This window comes from Mustela putorius, unplaced genomic scaffold, assembly GCF_011764305.1.
Source record: "Mustela putorius furo isolate JIRA1106 unplaced genomic scaffold, ASM1176430v1.1 tig00000275_pilon_pilon_pilon, whole genome shotgun sequence".
NCBI classification, from domain to species: domain Eukaryota; kingdom Metazoa; phylum Chordata; class Mammalia; order Carnivora; family Mustelidae; genus Mustela; species Mustela putorius.
The window spans coordinates 32,930,573-32,954,020 of NW_025421341.1; the positions used below are offsets into that span (position 1 = coordinate 32,930,573).

General features: G+C 35.5%; 1 protein-coding gene across 1 annotated transcript in view; it reads left to right on the forward strand.

Moving 5' to 3' along the window:
* PSMD1 (proteasome 26S subunit, non-ATPase 1) overlaps positions 1–23,448 on the forward strand; it is a 92,138-nt gene that overhangs the window by 1,531 nt on the left and 67,159 nt on the right. The window contains exons 2-12 of the mRNA XM_004773457.3: positions 3,560–3,603; positions 4,453–4,526; positions 4,706–4,875; positions 8,418–8,623; positions 10,777–10,920; positions 12,896–13,122; positions 17,345–17,405; positions 18,295–18,423; positions 20,228–20,316; positions 21,227–21,305; positions 21,998–22,171. Of these exons, the coding sequence (XP_004773514.1) occupies positions 3,560–3,603; positions 4,453–4,526; positions 4,706–4,875; positions 8,418–8,623; positions 10,777–10,920; positions 12,896–13,122; positions 17,345–17,405; positions 18,295–18,423; positions 20,228–20,316; positions 21,227–21,305; positions 21,998–22,171 (1,397 nt within the window). The remainder of the gene's footprint in view (positions 1–3,559; positions 3,604–4,452; positions 4,527–4,705; positions 4,876–8,417; positions 8,624–10,776; positions 10,921–12,895; positions 13,123–17,344; positions 17,406–18,294; positions 18,424–20,227; positions 20,317–21,226; positions 21,306–21,997; positions 22,172–23,448) is intronic.

The following is a 23,448-nucleotide window of genomic DNA, read 5'->3' on the forward strand; positions in this document are numbered from 1 at the left end:
TTGCTTAACATTTTTAGGAATGTCCATTGTGTTTAGAATAAAATCCAGACTTTTAACCAAAGACTTATATCATTGGATTCCCCCTTTGTCTTATACTACTGTCTTCCTCACTCACTATAACCTATTCATACTGGCCTTCTTTCTGTTCCTTGAATATGTCAGTTTCTCTCCCAACCTCAGGACCATTGCACATTCTGTTTCCTCTTTCTAGACTCTTTTTCCTCAAGTTTTCCCTTAGCTTCTCAATCTTTAGTCCCAATTCCAATATTAGTTTTTCCTGATCATTCTTTTAAAATATGCTGCCTGCCTCTCTTCCCCTTAGCTGTCCCCTTCCTTCACCACAGCCCTGCGATTACTTTATTTACTTACCTGATTACTGTCTCTTTGTAGACACAAGTTTGGGCAGCAGACTTGTTTTCATGATTCTTAGAGCACTGTCAAGCAGATAGAAGTTCAGAAGTATATTTAGAACGAAGGAATCAACTAATGAAATCAATAAATTAATCCCTAGAGTATTTAAGGAGAGCCTGAAAAAATACTTAGTGGGAATATGATAGAATTTAAACCTGTTGGGAGTGGCAAGAATAATGATCTTTAAGATACTATTCTGAGATGCTGTGGTGATATAGTATATTTGTGGTGAGTGTGTATTTTTTACATTTACTGGATTACTTACCAGCCTTTGCCCAAAACATTTTGTCACCTTGTTTCCTGTTCTGTGGCTCACAGTGGCTTAGGATCTGTCCCAGGTGCTAAACAAGCTAGCCTCACAGTTTTGGTATGGATTCATCAGCTAATTCTTTCGTTTATTCTCTAGTCATTTGCTAGGTACTAAGAACATAGTGGTGAATAAGAGGTGAACACATACTGGTTTTCAAAAGATTTGTCAGCAGAAGGGAGTGGAGAGAGAGAGATCGGTGGTTGCAGGAGAGAGATGTGAGATGAGTGGTGTTTTGTGGGTTTGTAACATAATATAGGCACATAAAGGGAAATTATGCTAAAAAGCTTTAAGATAGTAATCCCCCACTCATTTCCTCTTCCTTATCCTTGGAGACAGCGATTTTCAACTTATAACTGGAACGTACCTCTGTATTTATGAATAACATCCAAATGTTACTATAAATGATTGAACAAGTTTACATAATGTCTGCTTCCTTTTTATTATGGCAGAAGAGATTTTTATAGCATCCCAGACTTTTCACATTCCTTGTATACCTTCCTCTCCCGCCATCCAAAGGAAAGTTCTGTTTTGTTTTTAAGATGGGAAATAATATGGAGTGTAGAGTATTTATTTGATTTAGTTGTGTTCCATGAACAAAGACAGTATTTCTAAGCCAGGACAACCATGTAACAAATTAGCCATAAGTGATACCAAACAGGAGAGTGTAAGAAATTCATCACCTCTTTTGGTAAAAGCAATTCAGATACATGATTGATTGATGATAGGCAGTGGGTAGCATTTTTAGTATGTTGATGAAGTGTTCTGCTGTTTATAATCTGTTCCACATTTAAAGCATTATTCTCTGTCATCTGTTCCATTTTACTAGTTCACCAAACGCTCAACCCCCCATTACATTTTTTTTTAAGATTTTATTTATTTATTTGACAGAGAGAGATCACAAGCAGAGAGAGAGGAGGAAGCAGGCTCTCCGCTGAGCAGAGAGCCTGATGCTGGGCTCCATCCCAGGACCTTGAGGTCATGACCTGAGCTGAAGGCAGCAGTCCAACCCACTGAGCCACCCAGGCACACACACACACACACACACACACCCGCCCCCTGTTACATTTTTTAATCTGTCTTCTCTGCATTGTCAGTTTAGCCTCTCTTTTCTGGACTAGAGTACCAGACTAGAGTACCAAGAAGTTCTTTCTGTCTACTCTTATACTTTTAGAATAGTAGTATGCCCTAGCCAACACCATGGTGTACTTTTGTTGGCTAAATGTTGTATCCTTTGCTGTATGGCTCTCTCAAGACTGCTGGAGCTACTTGGCAAACCTACACTTACCATTTAAAAATGGCTACATCTTGGGGCACCTGGGTGGCTCAGCAAAAGAACCATAGTGTCTGCCTTTGGCTCAGGTCATGGTCCCAGGGTCCTGAGATCAAGCCCCATATGGGGCTCTCTGCTCACCTGAAAGCCTGCTTCTCCCTCTTCCATTCTCCCGGCTTATGTTCCCTCTCTCACTTTGTCTCACTCTGTCAAATAAATAAGATCTTTTTAAAAAATGGTTACATCTCCTAAGTAAATTTGTCGTGATGCTTTTTAATCAACTCACAGTTTCTTTTATCTTTTTTTCGAAAAGATTTTATTTAGTTATTTGACGCAGAGAGAGAGAGAGAGAGAGCAAGCTTAAGAAGCGGGAGTGGAGGGCAGAGGGAGAGGGAGAAGCAGGCTCCCACCAAGCAAGGAGCCTAGAGTGGGACTTGATCCCAGGACCCGAGCTAAAGGCAGATGCTTAACCAACTGAGCCACTCAGGTGCCCCTCAACTCACAGGTTGAATTCAGTGTTGCAGAATGACTTTAAGATCTATATGGAAAACATGTATCTCAGAGCTACAGTTTAGTTTTCTTTGTTTTTTTGTGATGTTTGTTTCTTTGTGGTTTAAGGACGTAATTTCCCTTATATTTTTCCCAAAAATCCCTTCGGTATATGACCAGGTGTATTCTTTTCAGTATCCTTCACTTTCCAACATATGCTAACACCTCAAGGTCATGTGGGGAACACTGTGCTTGGATAAGTGGAAGTCAGAACAAGATAGCTCATCATTTAACATACCTTCTAGATTACTTGTGATATAAAAGTGGTGCCTTAATATAGGCATATTGAAATAATTGATATATTTTACTCTATGGAGTTGATGACTATACCTTTTTTTGTAAATAATTTTATAACTCTTGATTCATTTTGTGTGAATAAGTTTTTTCTAAAACTGTCTAGGAAAGTTTTGATTAGTACGCTAAGCCAAAGATTCTCCAACTGTAATATCAGTATCACAAGGAAAATTTGTGGCCCATCCCCACAATTTATAATTCAGTAGATCTAGGATGGGACCAAGAATTTGCATTTTTAACAAGTTCCCAGGAAATGCTAATTCTGTGGGTTCAAGGACTGCACTTTGAAAACCACTGAATTTGGTAAATGTGATTTTGGTGGTGTCATGAGGGTTTGATAACACAGTTCTTAAACTTTGAAATAGGAACATTTACAATTTTATTTATTTATTTAAGATTTTTTTTTATTTTACAGATAGAGACACAGTGAGAGAGAAAATATAAGCAGGAGGAGTGAGAAAGGGAGAAGCAGGCTTCTCACCAAGCAGGGAGCCCAATGTGGGGCTCAATTCATGGGATCATGACCTGAGCCGAAGGCAGATGCTTAGTGACTCAGCTGCCCAGGCACCCCATAAACATTTACAATTTTAAAGAATAATCATTCTTCTAGTGAAGTCACTTCTCAAAAAATACTTACTTTTTCCAATTATGGTATATTTTTGACTAAGCAGTATCTTTTATCTTAGCGTATGTTTTATAATTATGATATATCTTTTATCTTACAGCTGGAATTATTTCTCTTCTGGATGAGGAAGAACCACAGCTTAAGGTATGAGTTGAAGAAAAATTAACTGGGGTTAATTTGAGTGCTGTGAAACTTTGAATTGAGCCATATTTGTGTATTTTCCATATAGCCGTCTTACCCAGTCTGTAGCCATTCAAATTTAGTCCCCCACCCCAGAACAGTATTTTGGCAATATGCTATTGCCAAAATAGCATATTGGTTTTCCCTAGAGTTTAACAAAGCTAAGGTAAATAATTCTCATTATGGCACCAGTACACTCCCCACCCACCCTTGTTTCTTTATCAAAGGAAAGCACAAAAAAATTGTTTATTCTGTGTCACATATTTTTAAATTATTTGTATTTGACTAAAATGGCACATATTTAAAGTGGCTCTACACACCTCAATTTACTTATATCCAGTAATTAATTTTATATATACAGAGAAGAAAGATGCTTATTATGGTAAGGAATGAACTATGGCTAGTCTAATGTTTTATGATTAAAAACAGAAAGGAAGGGAGCCTGGGTGGCTCAGTTGGTTAAGCAGTTGCCTTCGGCTCAGGTCATGATCCTAGCGTCCTGGGATCGAGTCCCACATCAGGCTCCTTGCTCAGCAGGGAGCCTGCTTCTCCCTCTGCCTCTGCCTGCCATTCTGTCTGCCTGTGCTCGCTCTCTCTCCCTCTCTCTCTGATAAAAAAATCTTTAAAAACAAACAAACAAACAAACAAAACAGAAAGGAAATCTTTAAACCCAAGAGAAAACACAAGTCAGTACATTTTTGTATTTGTCATAGATTAAAAATTTTAGTAAATATGATTGAGAATTTGGCCATTGATTTGTCAGAACCTTTTTTTTTTTTGTAAAAAATTGTATTTTATTTTTATCTTCTACAGGAATTTGCACTACACAAGTTGAATGCAGTAGTCAATGACTTCTGGGCAGAAATTTCTGAGTCTGTAGATAAAATGTAAGAAATTATTTTATTTCTGTAAATTGGATTAAAGTAGATCAACTAATTATCTGTGGATGTGGGTCATGTGGCTTATTAATTCACTTAGAAATGTGCTGCTACTAAATATATTTAAATTTAGGATTTTTAAAGGAAAACCAGTTTGAGCTAGGCTTATACTTCCTAATTTCTTTCAGAGAAGTTTTGTATGAAGATGAAGGTTTCCGGAGTCGGCAGTTTGCGGCCTTAGTGGCATCTAAAGTATTTTATCACCTTGGGGCTTTTGAGGAATCTCTGAATTATGCACTTGGAGCTGGTGACCTCTTCAATGTCAATGACAACTCTGAATACGTGGAAACTATTATAGGTAATTATTTTCTATCTGGTAAAGCTTTATTTTGGCTTTTTTCTTGCTGTAGTGCATATAACATTTTTTTCCTGAATTACTTCTTGCTGTTGCCAAATTTAATTTTAATTGGAAGTTCACAGACCTATAATCTTATGCAAGCTGAGTTTTTAGATCTGCCTTCCAATTTTGTGATTTTTTTTTTTTTTTGGCATAATGAACAGTGACATTAGTAAGTTATAGTCAAGACACCTCAAAAAACATTTTAAGAATGAATCTAAGAAATTAATCAGAAGTAGCCTAATCACATAAAGGTAGTTATCTTAGCCTAATCAGCATAAAGGTAGTTATTATTACTCCAATGAGCATTCTTTTCTATAAAAAAAATTAGATTATTATGAGTAACAAACTAAAGGGCAGCAATTTGTAGAGCTGTTTCTAATACTGGAAATCATTATTGACTACCTCCATTTGCCAGGCACTGTGCCACTCATTCTTCATGGCATGGTTTATTTTACAGCTGTCCCATAAGGAAGGTGCTTTCCCTGTTTTACAAATGAAAAAACTCGGGTTTCGAGATGATAGAGACACATGACCATTAAATAGGAGAGTCAGAATTTAAAACTCCGGATTATTTTAAAATCCATATTGTTTCTACTAGCAACCATCATTTTTTCCTTTGTTTCTTCATTTTTGAAGTGGAGAATAGCATACTGGCAAGACTTTGGGCTCTTTATCTTGTAAATTAAACTATAACTAAGTAATATTTTATTCAAAGATTTGTAGCTTTAAAAAATGTTTGAAAATTCCTAATCTAGTAGGTGAAAGAACAGACTATATACCCATCAGACAAGTCTGTAGGAGTTTCAGGCTTTTGGTCATAGTTATGGAGAGCCCAAGGGTATGTCTCTCAGTGGTGTGCAATGGAGATCTTTTTTTAATTGCTGATTTAGAAGAGGTCTGCATTATTCACCTGAACCCTTAGAAAGAAAACTTTGATATCCTCTTTCAGAAATTGGAAAGTGCTGCACAAACTGGTCCGAAGGGATACTTTGAGATGTTTCTGATGTTCTAACTAGAATTCTGCATTTATGATTTTAAAGTTTTTGCCATGGTGGTGTGAAAATGTTGCATGTAACTTACTGCTGTTGGGGGCTCATTGAATTGGAGTTTTCATCTGTAAATCTTATGGAAAGAACGAGTGGTTTTAAAGAATAGACCATAACATTTGAAACATGGAACACTTTCTCTATATCGAGTTAGAAATGGGGAGTTAAATACACTTAACCTCTCTTCTCTTATTTCAAGGGTTTTTTTGCTGAGTACTGATAATTTTTTCTACAATAATGTGCATTGCTACTCTTTTCCAGATCACGTTTTAAACAGGGCTGTTGGTCTATAAGGTACTATAATGTGGTAGATGCCTTCCCGCTCTCTAAATGCTATGTATCATGTTAGCTTGTAGAAGGCAATTGTTGATAAATAGACCAGTTCTGTTTGCTTTTCTTTGTGTGGCAGTGGGGTTCACCCTTCTAGTTTTGTAGGGACTTTTAGAATGGATTATTTTGGGGGCACCTAGGTGGTCCAGTCGGTTGAGTGTCCCAACTCTTGGTTTTGGCTCAGGTCTTGATCTCAGGGTTGAGGGATCAAACCTAGGCGCAGAGCCTGCTTGAGAATCTTTCTCCCTCTCCCCCTCTTCCCCTTCACCCGTGCATGCACTCGTGCTTTCTTGCGCACTCTCAAATAAATAAATAAAATCTTTAATAAGGAATGGATTGTTTTGACCATCAGTGAAATTTGTGAGGAGATCCACAAAATAGAATTTGAGAAAGACTTCCTAGAATCTTAATGAATATTATATATCCAGAAAATTCAAGGCTAGTAAATTTTCTTTCTGTTCTAAAAAGAGTTCAGCTGGGAATGAGACTAGATTCTGGGATATAGTTATGATATAAACTTGGTAAGTGAAAGCAGGAATCTCATTTGAAACCTAGGAGGTATTTTTTTTCCCCTTCAGTTACAATTTAAGGAAAATTCTCCAACTGTTGTAATTCTGAGGTTCTTTTCTGGTAGAGTAGGTGTAATGTTTCCTCACTTAACTACGTTTGGTTTAAAACGTTCTATTAGGGCCTGCTAAAGATTTTCTGCAACCTGGATTGTTTAAGATCTGCCTTGTGACTGCCACCTTGTCCTTATTAACTGTATGTAAACTTTCATAGTTCTGTCTGGATGGCCTCTGAATGTGATATATTCCACTTTGTAAAAGGATTCTGTTTTTCCCAAAATACAGATCCATTTAATTTGGGCCATCTAGTGGACCAGTAATTCTTTATGCTAATTCAAATCATTTGTTTCCCAGGGCTGTAGTGTTTTTTTTTTTTTTTTTTTTTTAAATTTATTTGACAGAGATCACAAGCAGACAGAGAGGCAGGCAGAGAGAGAGGGGAGGAAGCAGGCTCCCCGCTGAGCAGAGAGCCCGACGTGGGGCTCGATCCCAGGACCCTGGGATCATGACCTGAGCCAAAGGCAGCGGCTTAACCCACTGAACCACCCAGGCACCCCCCAGGGCTGTAGTTTTGACTAATTAATTTTGTCCATGTACCCTTTCTTTTTGAAAGGGACAGTAACAAGTCAATGAGTTATAGGGAGTATAACTATTTTAGGTCATTCACTTGGGTAATTGTCTTCCTTATGAGGGTGGAAGAAGGCTTAGGGAAATTCCCTTTATTGGTTATTCCTAATAAGTTTAAAGTGTGATTGTAAAGTAGTGTGAATTGTAAACAAACTTAAATATTTCTCAACAACTATCCTATTGGCCCCCTTCAGTATGTTGCCCTGTCTGCTGCATTCAGTCAAATCATTGTGTAATATGAAAGCCAAAGCCTGCATGTAGATAATATCGCTGCGTGAATTTTAAGACTGGCAGTGTCAGTGGGGGTGGGGGGCTGCGAGTGGGGATTGCATAGATTTCACCTACCTTACTTTGCAACAGTATTTCAACAGATTTGCTATAGTTGCTGGAAAGGTTTTTGGAAATCTTTGGAATTGCCTTTGGAATCTGTGATACATTTCAGGTCATTCACCAGTATTTTAGGAAGATGATTTAGACAAGGCCTCTACTGTCTTAAGCTATTAGTTAGTTTCACTAATTTGAGGAAGTCTAATAATTTATTGCTCTGTGATAATTTTTACAATAGGTCTTTTTAAATATCCTCAGTAATAGCAAGTATTTGTTTTTGAAAGTGAAAACAGTAGCTATTTGTAGCCAACGCTGTCTAATAAGCAGTACAGTTGAGTTATATAATGGTCAAAATATAATACAAAGAAATGTTTTGAATACTGTCAGCCTTGTTGGGATTAGTTTGTAAACCCTCCAGTATAATTGTTACGAAGGGAATAGTACTAATTTGAATGTATAACATCTAGAGTTAAAAATTTTTTTAATTTGCTTATTACTCTGTAGTTATCCCATAAATTTTTATGATTAAAAAATGTAGGCATTTGTCTTTTCTAGTAGTTTAGCCCTGTTAATAAGATGATTCGTTATTTTGTTTTCCTCATAGCAAAATGCATTGATCACTACACCAAGCAGTGTGTGGAAAATGCAGATTTGCCTGAAGGTGAAAAAAAGCCAATTGACCAGAGATTGGAAGGCATTGTAAATAAAATGTTCCAGCGATGTCTAGACGATCACAAGTATAAGCAGGCTATTGGTATTGCTCTGGAGACACGAAGACTGGATGTCTTTGAGAAGACTATATTGGAGTCGGTAGGTAGATGATGTGATTTTAGAGATTGTTATTGATGGGGAATTGGCAAGGCAAGTCATTAAAACTAAAAACCATGGGTAGTGAAGAGAAAATCTTAGGAATAATAAAGTGCTCTTTTGCCAGATATTTTCTTTTCATGTTTATGTATGAACCTTGGCTGTCTTTTGTGGTCATCAAGTACCTGCTTTTATCTTACCACATTCATTACTTTGTAGTCGTACATGGGGAAGTTGTTTTAATTATCCTGCCCTTTTTAAGAAGCCTATACTGATAAACTGTTAGAATGCTATTTTATATTTTTAGTTTAGTTTTAGTTTAGTTTTATGGCTAAAATTACAGACTAGATTCTTGGTTTGGGGTGTTTTCTAATAATTATGATAGTTGTAGTAAATCAGTGTAAGGAGATGGTCAGTAAGGTGCAAGACTGAGTTAAATGGACATTTGAGCTTCACACCCACTTGGTCTGCCTCGCCGCCTGTCTGTCTCCATGAGCTGGCTCTCTGCACTGCAGCCTTGCCTCGGTTCCTAGATGTACCCTGCTCCATTCCCCTTACCAGAAGTATTGCCTGTGCCAGAAATACCCTTTCTTTTCTTTATCTGCTTTATTCCTGTTCAAGATTGAGAGTTCAGCTTAACAGTCACTGGTTTACAGATCCATTGATTCCCAGCCCGATATCCTTCTTTACCCCTACTACAAAGACTAGATCCAAATCTTCTGTTAATCTCTTGGAGCCTTATGTTTTTTCATAGGGTTTAACAGTATGGTGATTAATTAATTGTGTCACTTGTTAGTTAATATCTGTGTTCAGCAGCAGTGACAAGATTTAAATGAGTAAATGACCTAATGTGATAGAATTGAACCTTGTTTTACTTGGTTTCATTTTTTGGGCAATTGTAGCCTCTCCCTTTGTTCCAGTGAATAGAATTAAAATACTTGTTTTCATTCACTAACAAATACTTTTGGGTGTCTACTCAGTCAGACATTGTTCTAGGTATTGGAGATGTGGGAAATGACACCAACAAAGTTTCTTCTGAGATGGAACAATCCACTGGAGGAATAGGCAGATGAGCAAATAAAAATATAAAGTAAAGATACGCAGTGTTCAAAAAAAAGAACAAAGCAGGGCGCCTGGGTGGCTCAGTGGGTTAAGTCGCTGCCTTCAGCTCAGGTCATGATCTCAGGGTACTGGGATCGAGTCCCACATCAGGCTCTCTGCTCAGCAGGGAGGCTGCTTCCCTCTCTCTCTCTCTCTGCCTGCCTCTCCATCTACTCGTGATTTCTCTCTGTCAAATAAATAAATAAAATCTTTAAAAAAAAAAAAAGAACAAAGCAGAGTAAGAAATCCATCTTAGTTTGCATCCCAGAGCATGTGGATATGACTTAAGTTTTATGAAACAGTACCTACTTTCACTACTTCTGATATAACTGATATTTTAAAATTGTATTTCATCAAAAATGCTGGTCCCATAAAGTTTATTTCATTAATGGGTCACAACTTGCTTTTTGAGAAATACTCCCATAGCTCTTCAATATGCTTGTTTATGTTGAAGGGACTTTTATAGGTCGTTATCTCAGATACTAAAGATGCTTCAGAGAACTGCAAGATATACATAATCTGGAGTCAGAATCTCCTTAGGAAGAGCACCCGCTAGATGTGACAGCACCTGAAGCCTGAGTCACTCAGAGCTGGAGAATAGTTCTATCCTGCGGTGTTCCTGGCTCTCAAGTATAGGCAAGGCAGCAAGACGTGAGGACTAGCAAGATTGGAGACAGAAGGATGAAGGACTTCAGTAGTCAGTTTTCAGTTTTATGAAAAATGTAACCACTTGGTATATAGACAGTTGTATATATCTTTTTTTAATAATTAACAGCACCACTCTTTTATAGTGTTCTGTCTTGACATAGTAAGGATTCAGGATGATCATTAAATATTGTTTTCAACCCATTTTTTCATGAAAACAGGAAAATAAGTAATTTTCTTCAAGATTTTAATCTAAAATGTTGAATTTTAAGTTCTGTTTTTTTAAATTGCAGATAAATGTTTGACTGCTTAAAATAACTAAAGAATGTAGATGAAAATAATTTGATTACCAAATAAACACAATGCATCAGTAACCAGATAATGATGTATCTTGAAATTCTATCTTTCAGAATGATGTCCCAGGAATGCTAGCTTATAGCCTCAAGCTCTGCATGTCTTTAATGCAGAATAAACAATTTCGGAATAAGGTACTAAGGGTTCTAGTTAAAATCTACATGAACCTGGAAAAACCCGATTTCATCAATGTTTGTCAGGTACTTATATTACATGATGTTATCTTACTTCCTATCACACTATTTTATGCCGCAGTGCTGGGCTGTGATATTTGCATTACATTGCATTACGTTACATTGTGTACCTCTAATGGTATCATGCGTGTATCTCAGTTGATCTTCACAACAGCTTGTGACAATTAAGGTGTACACTTACACTCTTTTTTACTGGTAAGAAGCAATCTTACAAAACTAAAAAACTGCTATGTTTTCATGCATTCTGTGTATTCTTTTTATATTTGAAAGTATTGCAACCATTTAAAGAAATTTTGGAAACTAGGTTAAAAGAAAAAATAAAAGGTAGAAGAGGTAAAAACAGTATGTATGTTGTGTCATTCTAAAGTGAATTTCAGATGTAAAAATGATCTTTGGTTTTATTACCCAAACAGAACCAAAACATTTAGGTATATTTTATCTCTTTTCATGTATGAATTTGCTTGCACATTTTTAAAAATTAAGATGGTCCAGAAAATGCCAAGTGTATCTTTCCCTTTCCCCAGGCCTTTTCTCAAAGATATGCATAGGTTTTTTTCTTTCATTTATTAGCACATTTTAATGGCTGCATTGGATTTTTTTGACTGGAAGTGAAGTTTGCTTTTTAACAATTACCATACTGTATAAATTTTTATATTCTGCTTAGAGCATAGTATTGTATCACAGGTTTTGTTACTTTTTCACTGTAATATAGTCTCATGCTATTTTATAGTCATTCTCTATACATTTTTAAAATTTAGAGTAACGCATCCTTTTTTAAATGCTTTTTGAAGCAAGTTTGAAACAGGAAAGACTGGAAGAAAAATCATTTATTTCACCCAAAGTTAACATTTTAGTGTATTTCTTTTCACTTTAATCTCTATAGTCTTTAGAGTTTTGTTTGCTTCTAAATATTCTAAATAGTTTTTAATCGTTTTTTTTGTTGTTGTATTTTAAAACACATGAAAAATCATAGTCCTCTGCTTACCTATGTATATCAGTTTTATTTCTCAGAGGCAATTTTATTTCTTTTTAGCTGTTTTATTTATTGTCCTTTTAAAGCTTTATAAAACTTTCACATTTTAAAATACATTTTTTTGAACATTCTTGTGATTCAAAATTTGAAAAGAACCAATGGGTATACAGTGAAGTCTTTCCACTTTTTTACTTTAACTCCTAAGTTCCTTTCTTTGGAGGCAAATAGTATCGATTATATACATCCTTCCAATCTTAGTATTTTTCCATGTTCTGAGTCTTCACAAACTGTTGCTCCAACTTTTTGTTGACTCTACAGTAGTCATTTAGTGGATGTACTTTGCCTTACTTAACCATTCTCTATTACTGGTCATTTATTTTGTTTCCATTATTTCCTATTCTTAATTTGATTAACACTTTAATTAATGTGTTCATTTTGAAATTAGCTATTTGCTACTTTAAGGAAACAAAATTTAAATTGAATTCTTAAAAAATAAAGTCCTAAATTTATTGGATAGTTTGATTAAAACATGTGACAGATCATAAGAGTAAGAAGAGAGATATGTCCAAATGGTCATTTTAGTGCCTTTTATTCTGGCCCAGCATGATACAATGTCCGTTAAATAAATGAATGACCCCTGTAACTTATGGTTAAGCAGAAAATTCAAATTAAGGAGCACTTGATAATAAAATACAGGTAAGATTTGAAAAAGCTGAGAGTCATTCACCTACCAGTTACTGAGTACTGCTAATTGCCAGGTACAATCAGATGCCATTTTCAGGAAAACTCTGTCTAGTGCCAGGATCAGAAATAGAGTGCTAGAACTAGAATTAAAATTTTAAATTAATTTTTTTTAAAGAAATGGAGTGCTAGAACAGTTCATCTTCCCCAGTTTGCCTGTGGTTATATTTTAACGTTTCCTGTATTATTAACTGTTTGTCAGTGTGTTAAGTATTTTGTAGACAGAGTTTTCAATTATTATGTAATTGTTCTTTATCTGCATTTCAGTGCTTAATTTTCTTAGATGATCCTCAGGCTGTGAGTGATATCTTAGAAAAACTGGTAAAGGAAGACAACCTCCTGATGGCTTATCAGATTTGTTTTGATTTGTATGAAAGTGCTAGCCAGCAGTTTTTGTCATCTGTAATCCAGAATCTTCGAACTGTTGGTACCCCTATTGCTTCTGTGCCTGGATCCACCAATACGGGTACTGTTCCAGGATCAGAGAAAGACAGGTATAAGTATCTTTTTCTGCACCAGAATTAATTGAAAAATCTTTATCTCATTTTGCAAATAGGTGGAATATTCATTGACCACATAGTCTAAGAATTTATTTCAGAATTAGTTTTCTTAGGTTGTAAAGTCTTAATAAGGCTATTGCTCTGTTTTGCACTCTGCTGGGCACCTTAAAGAATACCAAAGAAAGGGACCTTTCTAGAAAGAAATGGAAGTGATTGACAGGGAGGGCCAATTGCATATGTGCTACCTAACCACGTAAATTAAAAATTTCAGACGTGTGGGTCACTTGGGTGACTTAGTATATTAATCAGATGCTCAGGTCTTGCTCTCAGGGTCATGGGTTCAAGCCCCACACTAGGTATGGAGCCTACTTAAAAAAAAAAAAAAAAACTCATATGGGTTAGGTGGGCTAGATTTTAGATACTTGGAAAGTAAGAAACATTTCCAGCTTTTTCTGCTTCTTTTAAAACTAATATACATTTATCTTAAGCTAATACAGTACTAGATTTTATTTTCCTGGTTTTTTTCCTTACATATTTAGGCTACTTATTAAAAATATTTAAATGTGTCTTTGTTATGGGACTCCTGGGTGGCTCAGTCAGTTAAGTGTCCGACTCTTCACTTCAGCTCAGGTCATGATCTCAGAATCTTGAGGTTGAGCCCCATATTGGGTTCCATGCTGGGTGTGGAGTCTGCTTAAGATTCTCTCCCTTTCTCTCTCCCTCAAAAAAAAAAAAGAAAGTGTCTTTTATGCCACATTTTTCCTTTTAAAGTTGTTTACACAGCAGGGAAGAGTTATTTTTCTGAACCCTAAATGTCATCACTGTCTCAACCTGCAATACTTTACAAAACACATTTCATATAAAATTCTAAGTCTTGAACATGGCCTGCGAGGTTATACATGATCTGTCCTCTCTAAAGCCCTCAACTCATCTCTTGCTGCTTTCTTCCTTACTTATTGCTTTCAGATTTCACTGGCCTTCTAACTTGTCCTCAAAAACACCAGAAATAGTCCTGCCCTCGGTAAGGTTTTCTTGAATTTTAGTTTTTAGTATTTGTTTTCTTCCCTCTAATTTTCTTTTTGGGGCCCTATTATTATATGTAAGTTAGATTTTCTTTTCTCATCTTCTGCTCCTCTTTATTTCTCACTTTCTTTTAATCCTTTTTAGCTCTTCAGTTCTTTCTTTTAATGGAAAAATACTTTTAAATACTAAAGAATACACATATCCTCATAATACAGTTCAATGAGTTCTGACAGTCTAAACACCCATATAACCATTACCTGTATTATTGTCCCAGAAACTGCCTTTCTGGCCTTTGAGTTCAACCCGTGCCCCTGAGGCAACCACTGGTTTGATTTCTGTCAACATGTATTAGTTTTGCCAGTTCTTGAACTTTATAAAAATGAATCATATAGTGTGTATTCTTTTGTTTCTGCTTCTTTCGCTCAGCACATTTATGATGAATATCTGTGTTTTTTGGGTGAATCAGTAACTGATTCCGTTTCATTATTGAGCAGCATTTTGTTGTATGAATATACCACAGTTTGTTTACTCATTATTATATTATTATATTAATGTACATTTGGGTTGTTTCAGAACAGGACTCTTAGGAACATTCCTGTACAAGTCTTTTTGTGGACAGATGTTTTCATTTTTCTTAGATAAATATATAGGATTAGAATAGCTGGGTCAAACGGTATATGTTTAACTTGGTAGGAATCTGCCAGACTATTTTCCAACGTGGTTGCCCATTTTACCCTCCCAGCAGCAGTATATTAGCATTTGTTTGCCAACATTAGGTGTTACCAGTTTCTTTAATATTCATTCCAGTGACAAAAGTGATGTTTTGCTATAAAATTATTTTTTAAAGTTTTTATTTATTTGAGAGAGAGAGATGGAGTGAGAGAGAGAGAGCACAAACCAGGGGAAGAAGCAGAGGAAGAAGCAGACTCCCTGCTGAGCAGGGACCCTGATGTGAAGCTGGATCAGGACCCTGAGCTCATGACCTGAGCTGAAGGCAGATGCTTAACCGATGGAGCCACCCAGGCGCCTGTGTTTGTTATATTGTTAATATTTTCTCCCAGTCTTTGGCTTATCTTTTCTTTTTCTTGGTGGTATTTTTTGATGAATGGAAGCTTTTTTTTTGATAATCTAATTTTCCTTTATGCATCCCAATCTAAGAAATTCTTTGCAAACTTAATGGTTATAAAGATACTCTACTACACTTTTTTCCAGAAGCTATATGGTTCTAGGTTTTATGTTTAGGTATGTGGTAGAACTCAGCTTAACCCTTTGTATGTGGTGTGAAGTAGTAGAGTTTGTTTAAATATGCAGATATACAGTAGTTCCATTACCATTTGTTTAAAAGACTATCCTTTCCCTACTGAATTGCCTTTGAGCGTTTGACATGTGATATGTTGATAGATTGCTCTGTTCTTTTCTATTTACCTATTCATCTTTCCTTATAGCTGTACCATGATATTTTTATTACTAAAGTTTATAGTCTTAAAATTACGTTAATGAAGACCTAAAGTTTTGACCTCTCTTCTCTCCCCCTCACCACCAAGATTGTTTTGGATCTCTTGCATTTCTTTAAGACTGGGAGGATTCTAATTGGGATTGTGTTGAATCTTTTCAATTTGGAACAATTTGAAATCCTTAACAATACAAGTCTTATAATCTATAAGCATAGTATTCTTCATTTATTTAGATTTTCTTTTAATTTTTCTCAGCAGCGTTTTATAGATTTTAGTTCAGAAATTTTGTACATTTTTTTCTTAAATTCATTCCTATGTATATTTTTTGATGTATTGTAAGTGGTATGTTAAATTTCAATTTCTAATTGTGGCCAATATATAGAAATACAATTGATTTTTTATATTAATGTTGAGTCCCGTAACCTTGTTTAAATCAATTAGGTCTAGTAATATAGATCGTCCTATAGAATTTTCTGCATAGGAATCACATCATCTGAATAGAAACAATTTTACTTTTTCCTTTGTAACTTTCATGTTTTTTTCCCCCTGCTTTGTTTTTCTGCATTGGCTATGATTTCCAATTGGGTAGACCTTAGAGTGAACATCCTTTATTCCTGATCTTAGGGAAGTAGCATTTGGTTGATTCCTTGTTAATTAAAATTTTTCTTTCTTGCCTTGTCCTTTATTCATGTTGTGTTTATTTGCCCCTCTGAATTAATCTTCTAAAATTATTTTTTTCTTCATTTCTAATTTTTCCCTAGTTTATTTCATTTCTGAGTTTCCTAATTCTGACATGTTTTATTCTTTTATATCTTACATAATTTTCTTAATGTTTTTTACCTCTTTTGAAATGATCTTTCTCTCTCTCTCTCTCTTTTTTTTTTCCTAAGAGCAAGGTTGTGAGGGCAGGGAGGGGCAGAGGAAGAGGGAAAGAGAAAATCCTAAACAGGCTCCACACTCAGCACAGAGCCCAACGTGGGGCTTGATCTCACAGCCCTGAGATCATGACCTGAGCCAAAAATCAAGTCAGACACTTAACTAAGCCACTCAGGTGGCTAATTTTTCTTTTCTAATGTCATATGGAATTTTGCTTTGATCCTTGTGTGTAGCTTATGTTTACTGAAATTAGTTTTCCTGAATTTTTGCAAAGAAGCTTATTTAGGATAGTTTTTCTAATTTCACTGCTCTCTAGAACTTCCTCTTCTGTTGTGTTACAGAGTTTTAAACAAAATGGTGACTTATGATCTGAGATCTCTTAAGTCTGTTTACTTTCTCCCTTTTATTTGGGCTTTCTTTTTCCTTTGTTTCTGCCATATTAATTTGGATTCTGTGCCCAGCATTTTCATGCTTTGACTTAGAAGGTGTGTTGGTTTTAAGAGCTATTCAGGCCCCACCTGCTTTACTTCAAACTGGTGTAGCTGGTGACAGTGTATCTCTACCTGACTGTGTTTTGGGAGTGCGGGGGATGCTTTCTCACCTAGTTTTGTTGTATTTGTTGTCCATGCTAACCTGGTTAGTTGCTTTGTGTATTTTTATGAATTTATTTGGAAGAAATTAAATTATAGACTGCCTCCATCTTAATAGAATCTTGGGTGTTCCTTAAGGGAAATTCTTAAATATTTTTTCCTTGCAAAATATTTGATCTGAACATGAGTCAGACCTTCATTTTGATAAGTCACCCATACACACTATTCAAAAAAATTTTTCAGATTAGTACCTCTTGGTTCTCTTTATTTCAGTGAGTCAATGGAAACAGAAGAAAAGACAGGTAGTGTGCTTGTAGGAAAGACGCCAGAAGTGGTAAGTATGTTTTTTTAAGTTGAGTTTATCATTAATGTATATTCCCACAGTATATTTTATTTTAAAGTGTTATATATTTGCCTTTAAAGGGATTTAATATTAAGTTTAATACTATAGTCATTTAATAAAAATAGATCTTCTGTAAAAAGCTAAAATTTTGGACTGACTCTGGAAAGCATTTAACTTAGAAGAAATCAAATCCTTGGATGCTTACAAAAGGTTGAACTCTGTCTAGAATAACTGAATTACTTGTCACAGGGTGAGACAAAAGTATGGCCTCTAACAAATAAATGTCAACTTACTGTAGGGGGAGCACTTTAGTTGCCTTTGTTGTTTTTAATATTCATAGTGAATGGAACAAGGGGGTGTGGATATAAATGTTCCTCTAACAAGACTTTTGATTTTTGATTATCAGGTATGTAAACTATTCTTTACTTGGATGGCTTGTTATTTCATGAGATCATATATATGTGTTGATTAAAAATGCTTTTGATTTTCTAGTTTGTAGTAGGGAGTTTCTTGTCTTAACTATGAGTTTGTTCTGTATAACTATGAGTTTGTTTTTCTTGTGTATCATCAGTAATCAGTTACTTTATATTTTGATTTTTTTTTAATATTAAAATGTTTTATATTGGAAACTTGTTCAGAATGAATTGCATTCTTCCATCAAACTGGTATCATATCTCAGTGATAGCTATTAAAGAAATAAATCATTCTTTCTCTCAAATAAATGATATATGAGTTTTCTAGATACTACTATTAAAATATAAGTTTTGGTGTGTGTATGGACTGTGAATTTCACTGGTCTAGGGCTGTTAAAATACAGTTGGCTTAGTGGATTTTAGTAATATATGAATTTTCGTTCTTGTTTGTTTATTTATTTTGGCAGAGTCCAGAGCCCAAGGACCAAACTTTGAAAATGATTAAAATTTTAAGTGGTGAAATGGCTATTGAGTTACATCTACAGTTCTTAATACGAAATAATAACACAGATCTCATGATTCTAAAAAACACAAAGGTAGGAAATTCATCTATAATAGAAGCTTTCTTCTTGTATTTATTTCTTTGTTGAATATTAATACAATTTTTTAAATTACTTATTTTTTTTAAAATGTGATCAATTTTTTTAAGTTTTCTTTTTTTGTTTTATATTTTAGTTTTTTATTTGACACAGAGATAGAAGGATCACAAGTAGACAGAGAGGCAGCAAAGAGAGAGGGTACTGAGCAGAGAGCCTGACGGGTGGGGCTCAGTCCCATGACCCTGAGATCATGACGTGAGCCAAAGGCAGAGGGTTAACCCATTGAGCCACCCAGGCGCCCCTAATTACTTCTTTCTTTCTTTTTTTTTTTTTTTAATTTTATTTATTTATTTGATAGACAGAGATCACAAGTAGGCAGAGAGGCACACACAGAGAGAGAGGAAGGGAAGCAAGCTCCCTGCTGAGCAGAGAGCCCAATTTGGGGCTCGATCCCAGGACCCTGGGATCATGACCTGAGTCAAAGGCAGAGGCTTAACCCATTGAGCCACCCCAGGCACCCCTAATTACTTCTTTCCTTTTTTTTAGTTAAGATTTTATTTATTTATTTGATAGAGATCACAAGTAGGCAAGAGGGGCACACGCAGAGAGAGAGGAAGGGAAGCAAGCTCCCTGCTCAGCAGAGAACCCGATGCGGGGCTCGATCCCAGGACCCTGGGATCATGACCTGAGCCGAAGGCAGAGGCTCTAACCCGCTGAGCCACCCAGGCGCCCCCTAATTACTTATTTCTTATTGAATACTTTGTTGCATTTTATTTTGATCAAGAAAATAACTTTTAAAAAATACAACGAAGGGAGAAACCCTTGAATTTGTTGAGAAGAGAGGGAATTAATATCTATTGAGCTCCTGTTTTTGTGTTCACCTTCCTTGGGAAGTTTAGTGGTGTTTGTTTTATTTTCATATTTTTAGCTGCCTTTTTATTTAAATACATATATGTAGCACTTGGACAGATGGCACGGTCAGAACATTAATATAGTTTGTTTATGTGTCTTTTTTCCCATTGAACTGCAAATTCCTTGAGTGCAGAGGTTCTTACCTTGATATTTTTATAACCTTTTTTGAGATATTGATCCTAACAATTACTAATATTAATTTTAATCTTTGACCAAGTAATATGTTTATCTGGTTCAAAAAATGTTTTAATATGAAAAGATTTATAGTATGAAAAATCTTCATTTTCCTGCCTTCTACCTTAACTACCCAGTACCCTTTTCTTTTGTAGCTGTGTATTATTTGTAGCTGTATATTATTTCATTACGTCGGTGTTTGCATAAAACATGAAATCATACTTCTCAAACTTCTAATAATTACAAATGGCAAATGGACACAGAATTGTACAATGTGTTTTTCTAACAATTATTTGTTATAGTTTTATAATATAGTTTTATTAAAAATAAAATCATTTTGGTGACTGCCAGAAGTGCAGAGCGAGGAGAGGTGGGGCACTGCTCTTCAGGTTACCCTAATACCTTGGAGACCTATAGAAAAGATGCTGAAGAGAAATGGCAAATTAAACTATTCAAAAACAGAAAATCTACTACCTAAATTTCTGCCTAAAATATACTGATCTTAAGTTAAGACCACAGATAAGACTCTGACTTGATTGTTTTTATAAACTACCTATTTAATCTTTATTTAGAAACATCCAAGATTCATGGTTTAAATATCAGTTCAGTTTATTAATATTTTCTTCACAAAACAGGGTCTCTGGTTATATGTCTCCATGCAACTTTGCATATATATAAATACTTTGTCATGATAAAAACCTATTTGTTTTTGTAGGATGCAGTACGGAATTCTGTGTGTCATACAGCAACCGTTATAGCAAACTCTTTTATGCACTGTGGGACTACCAGTGACCAGTTTCTTAGGTAAATATACTGGAAGGTTTCCACTTTGGTTTACACTCATCTTTAATAGAGACTCTGTTGACATTGTTACATGGATGTGCAGAGCTTCCCTTGCCTACTTGTCCTGAATTTTATTTTATTTATTTATTTATTTATTTAAGATTTTATTTATTTATTTGACTGACAGAGATCACAAGTAGGCAGAGAGGCAGGCAGAAAAAGAGAGGGGGAAGCAGGCTTCCCACTGATCAGAGAGGCCGATGTGGGGCTCGATCCCAGAACCCTGGGATCATGACTGGGAGCTGAAGACAGAGGCTTTAACCCACTGAGCCACCCAGGCACCCCTGTCCTGAATTTTAAATTCTATTTTTGTTATTTTATACATTTTTTTTTCCAGAGATGTATTTACTTACTATTTTAAAGAGAGAGAGTACGCGTGCCATGTGCACAAGTGGGGCAAGAGGAGATGGGGAGAGAAAGGGAATACCTAACAGACTCCCTGTTGAGCACAGAGCCCAGTGCAGGGCTCAGTCCCACAACCCTGAGATCATGACCTGGGACAAAATCAGGAGTCGGACACTCAACTGACTGAGCCATCCAGGCTCCCCTATACATTTTTTATTGTGTATGTCTGCTTGTTTTAAGTTAAAATCAGTTACCTTTATTAGTGAGCTTAAGTTATAGGCTTTTGCATGAAATATATTAATATAATTCTGCTTTTGTTCATAATGAAATTACAAATCATGCATTTTTTTAAAGTCCAGAATACTAAGAACTTAGGAGGTAAAATAGAATCCGCAGTAACTTGAGCTCCATGAAGTAAAATGATTTATAATATCAAGGTAAAATTTTAATGCTTTGACTTTAGTGTTATAAAAAAAGCTTTATGGAATTCATTTCAATAGTATTGCTGAATTTTCTTTTCTTACAGAGATAACTTGGAATGGTTGGCCAGGGCCACTAACTGGGCAAAATTTACAGCGACAGCCAGTCTGGGTGTAATTCATAAGGTAATATATACTGATCAGTATAACAGAAGCAGTATTTCTGGAGTCAAAAAAATAAAAGTTTACTGTAAATCATTCATAAGTACATTTTGTTAAATTGGATTAGTCCTCTTATAGGAAAGAATAAAGTAAATAAATTAAAATACCTATGTTTTGTTTTTAGTTTTTATTTTTTAAAAATATTTTGTTTATTTATTTATCAGAGAGAGAGCACACAGAAGCAGGGGAAATAGCAGACAGAGGGAGTAGCAGGCTCCCTGCTGAGCAGAGAGCCTGATGTAGAACTTGATCCCAGGTCCCTGGATCATGATCTGAGCTGAAGGCAGATGCTTAACGGACTGAGCCACCCAGGCATCCCCCTATGTGTTTGTTTTTAGTAGAAGGTGGAAATCCTTTTCCTATGAAGATGACATTTCTCAAAGTATGAATTGAAATAAGTTATTTGTATAGACTAAGGTTAATTTGGAGAAATGTTATAAAAGGAAGGGAAAAATTAAAGCACTTGTTTCTAACAAAGATGTGATTGGGTCTTTTAAAACTCTCCTCTTATTTGAGTTACAAAGTTATCTAGAGGAGACACCCATTTCCTCCTCTTTTAGAAAGTGAATTTTCTAGAAAGAAGACAATAGTCATAGAAAATACATATTTTTTACTCTCACTTTCTCTTACACTTTTGTTTTGGTTCAAATTTACAGGGTCATGAGAAAGAAGCATTACAGTTAATGGCAACCTATCTTCCGAAGGACACCTCTCCAGGATCAGCCTATCAGGAAGGTGGAGGTCTCTATGCATTAGGTCTCATTCATGCCAATCATGGTGGTGATATAATTGACTATCTGCTTAACCAGCTTAAGAATGCCAGCAATGATGTAAGTATTTGATTGAAAAACTAATTTCTGTTACTTAAGAGCCCAGGAAAACATACTTGCCAAAATATTTTGGTGAATAGAAATTTTGTAGGATTTTGAAATTCCAAAAATAGAACTATTCTTAAGGAATTATTTTTTTTAAGGTTATTGTCTTTCTTTCTCTCTAAACTAAAATTGTGCTTCTCAGTCCTTTAAACCTTGTATGTGACAAACAGAATAAAGTACCATATATTTGTAAAATAGGTATTGTATTTCCACATTTAAGAGTCTTGGAATATTATAACTGTAAGTGACCATGGTAATCATTTAGTCTAATTTTGTTATTTTATAGGAAACTAAGTCCCAGTGAAGTGCATAACTCTCTCAGGAACCAGAATTCTTTATTATTTGCTATTTTATATTTTTTAAATGTAATTCTTTGGGAAAAAAACTTACTAAGCAACTTGTTCTTACTTTACAGAACCTTGAAATAGAATTCTGATTTTAGACTTTAGCTTTTATGTTAGAGTAGACTCTTCATTAGAAGGCTATTAGGAGAGTAGGTAAGTAAGCCAGACAACTTCGCCCTTTGATTTCAGTGAAAAGATTGAGGCCAGTAGGATCATCTGTCTTACCTAATAAGCTCCTCATCCACAAATACTATGTACATTTATTTATATCTTGCCTTATTTCCTCTGGTCTCAGGTACAGCTGTTCTTATCAGACAAAGCTCCTGTGGTTGCCAGCAATAGAAACTTCCACTGATTAACTTCAAACAAGGAGTTTATCAAAAGTAGCTTATATAATTAAAGGAAGAGCAGATAAACCAATTCTTGCAAAAGTTAAGAGCCAGGACAGTTTTAGGGATCTAGATAACAGGAACTAATGAATCATCTCTCTAGGGCCCTACTGTCAGGATGAATGAACTTGAAATGGTTTTGGGTCACTTCACTAAGGAAAGATTAAAATTTTAGTGAAAGAGCATCTGAGTAGTCTGTTTTGGATCACAATCCCACAGTTTGGGTAGGGGAAGGTGGGTGCTTATTAAATGGCAATCCCACCAAGACTAACCAATGGGAGAGGAGTATTTTCCGAGCAAGATTGGGGTACTGTTACCTATAAATGGAGACTGTGCACTCAAAAATGACACATGACTGCTAAAGTGTCCCTCTTGAAATAAAGACCTACTTTTGCCCTTGACCCCATTTTTTCCCACTTCCTTACAATGATGGTCTGTTAGATAACCTTTTCTCCTCTCTTCAGGCTCCTTCTCCTCAGCCCGTAAGTATATTCAGGTC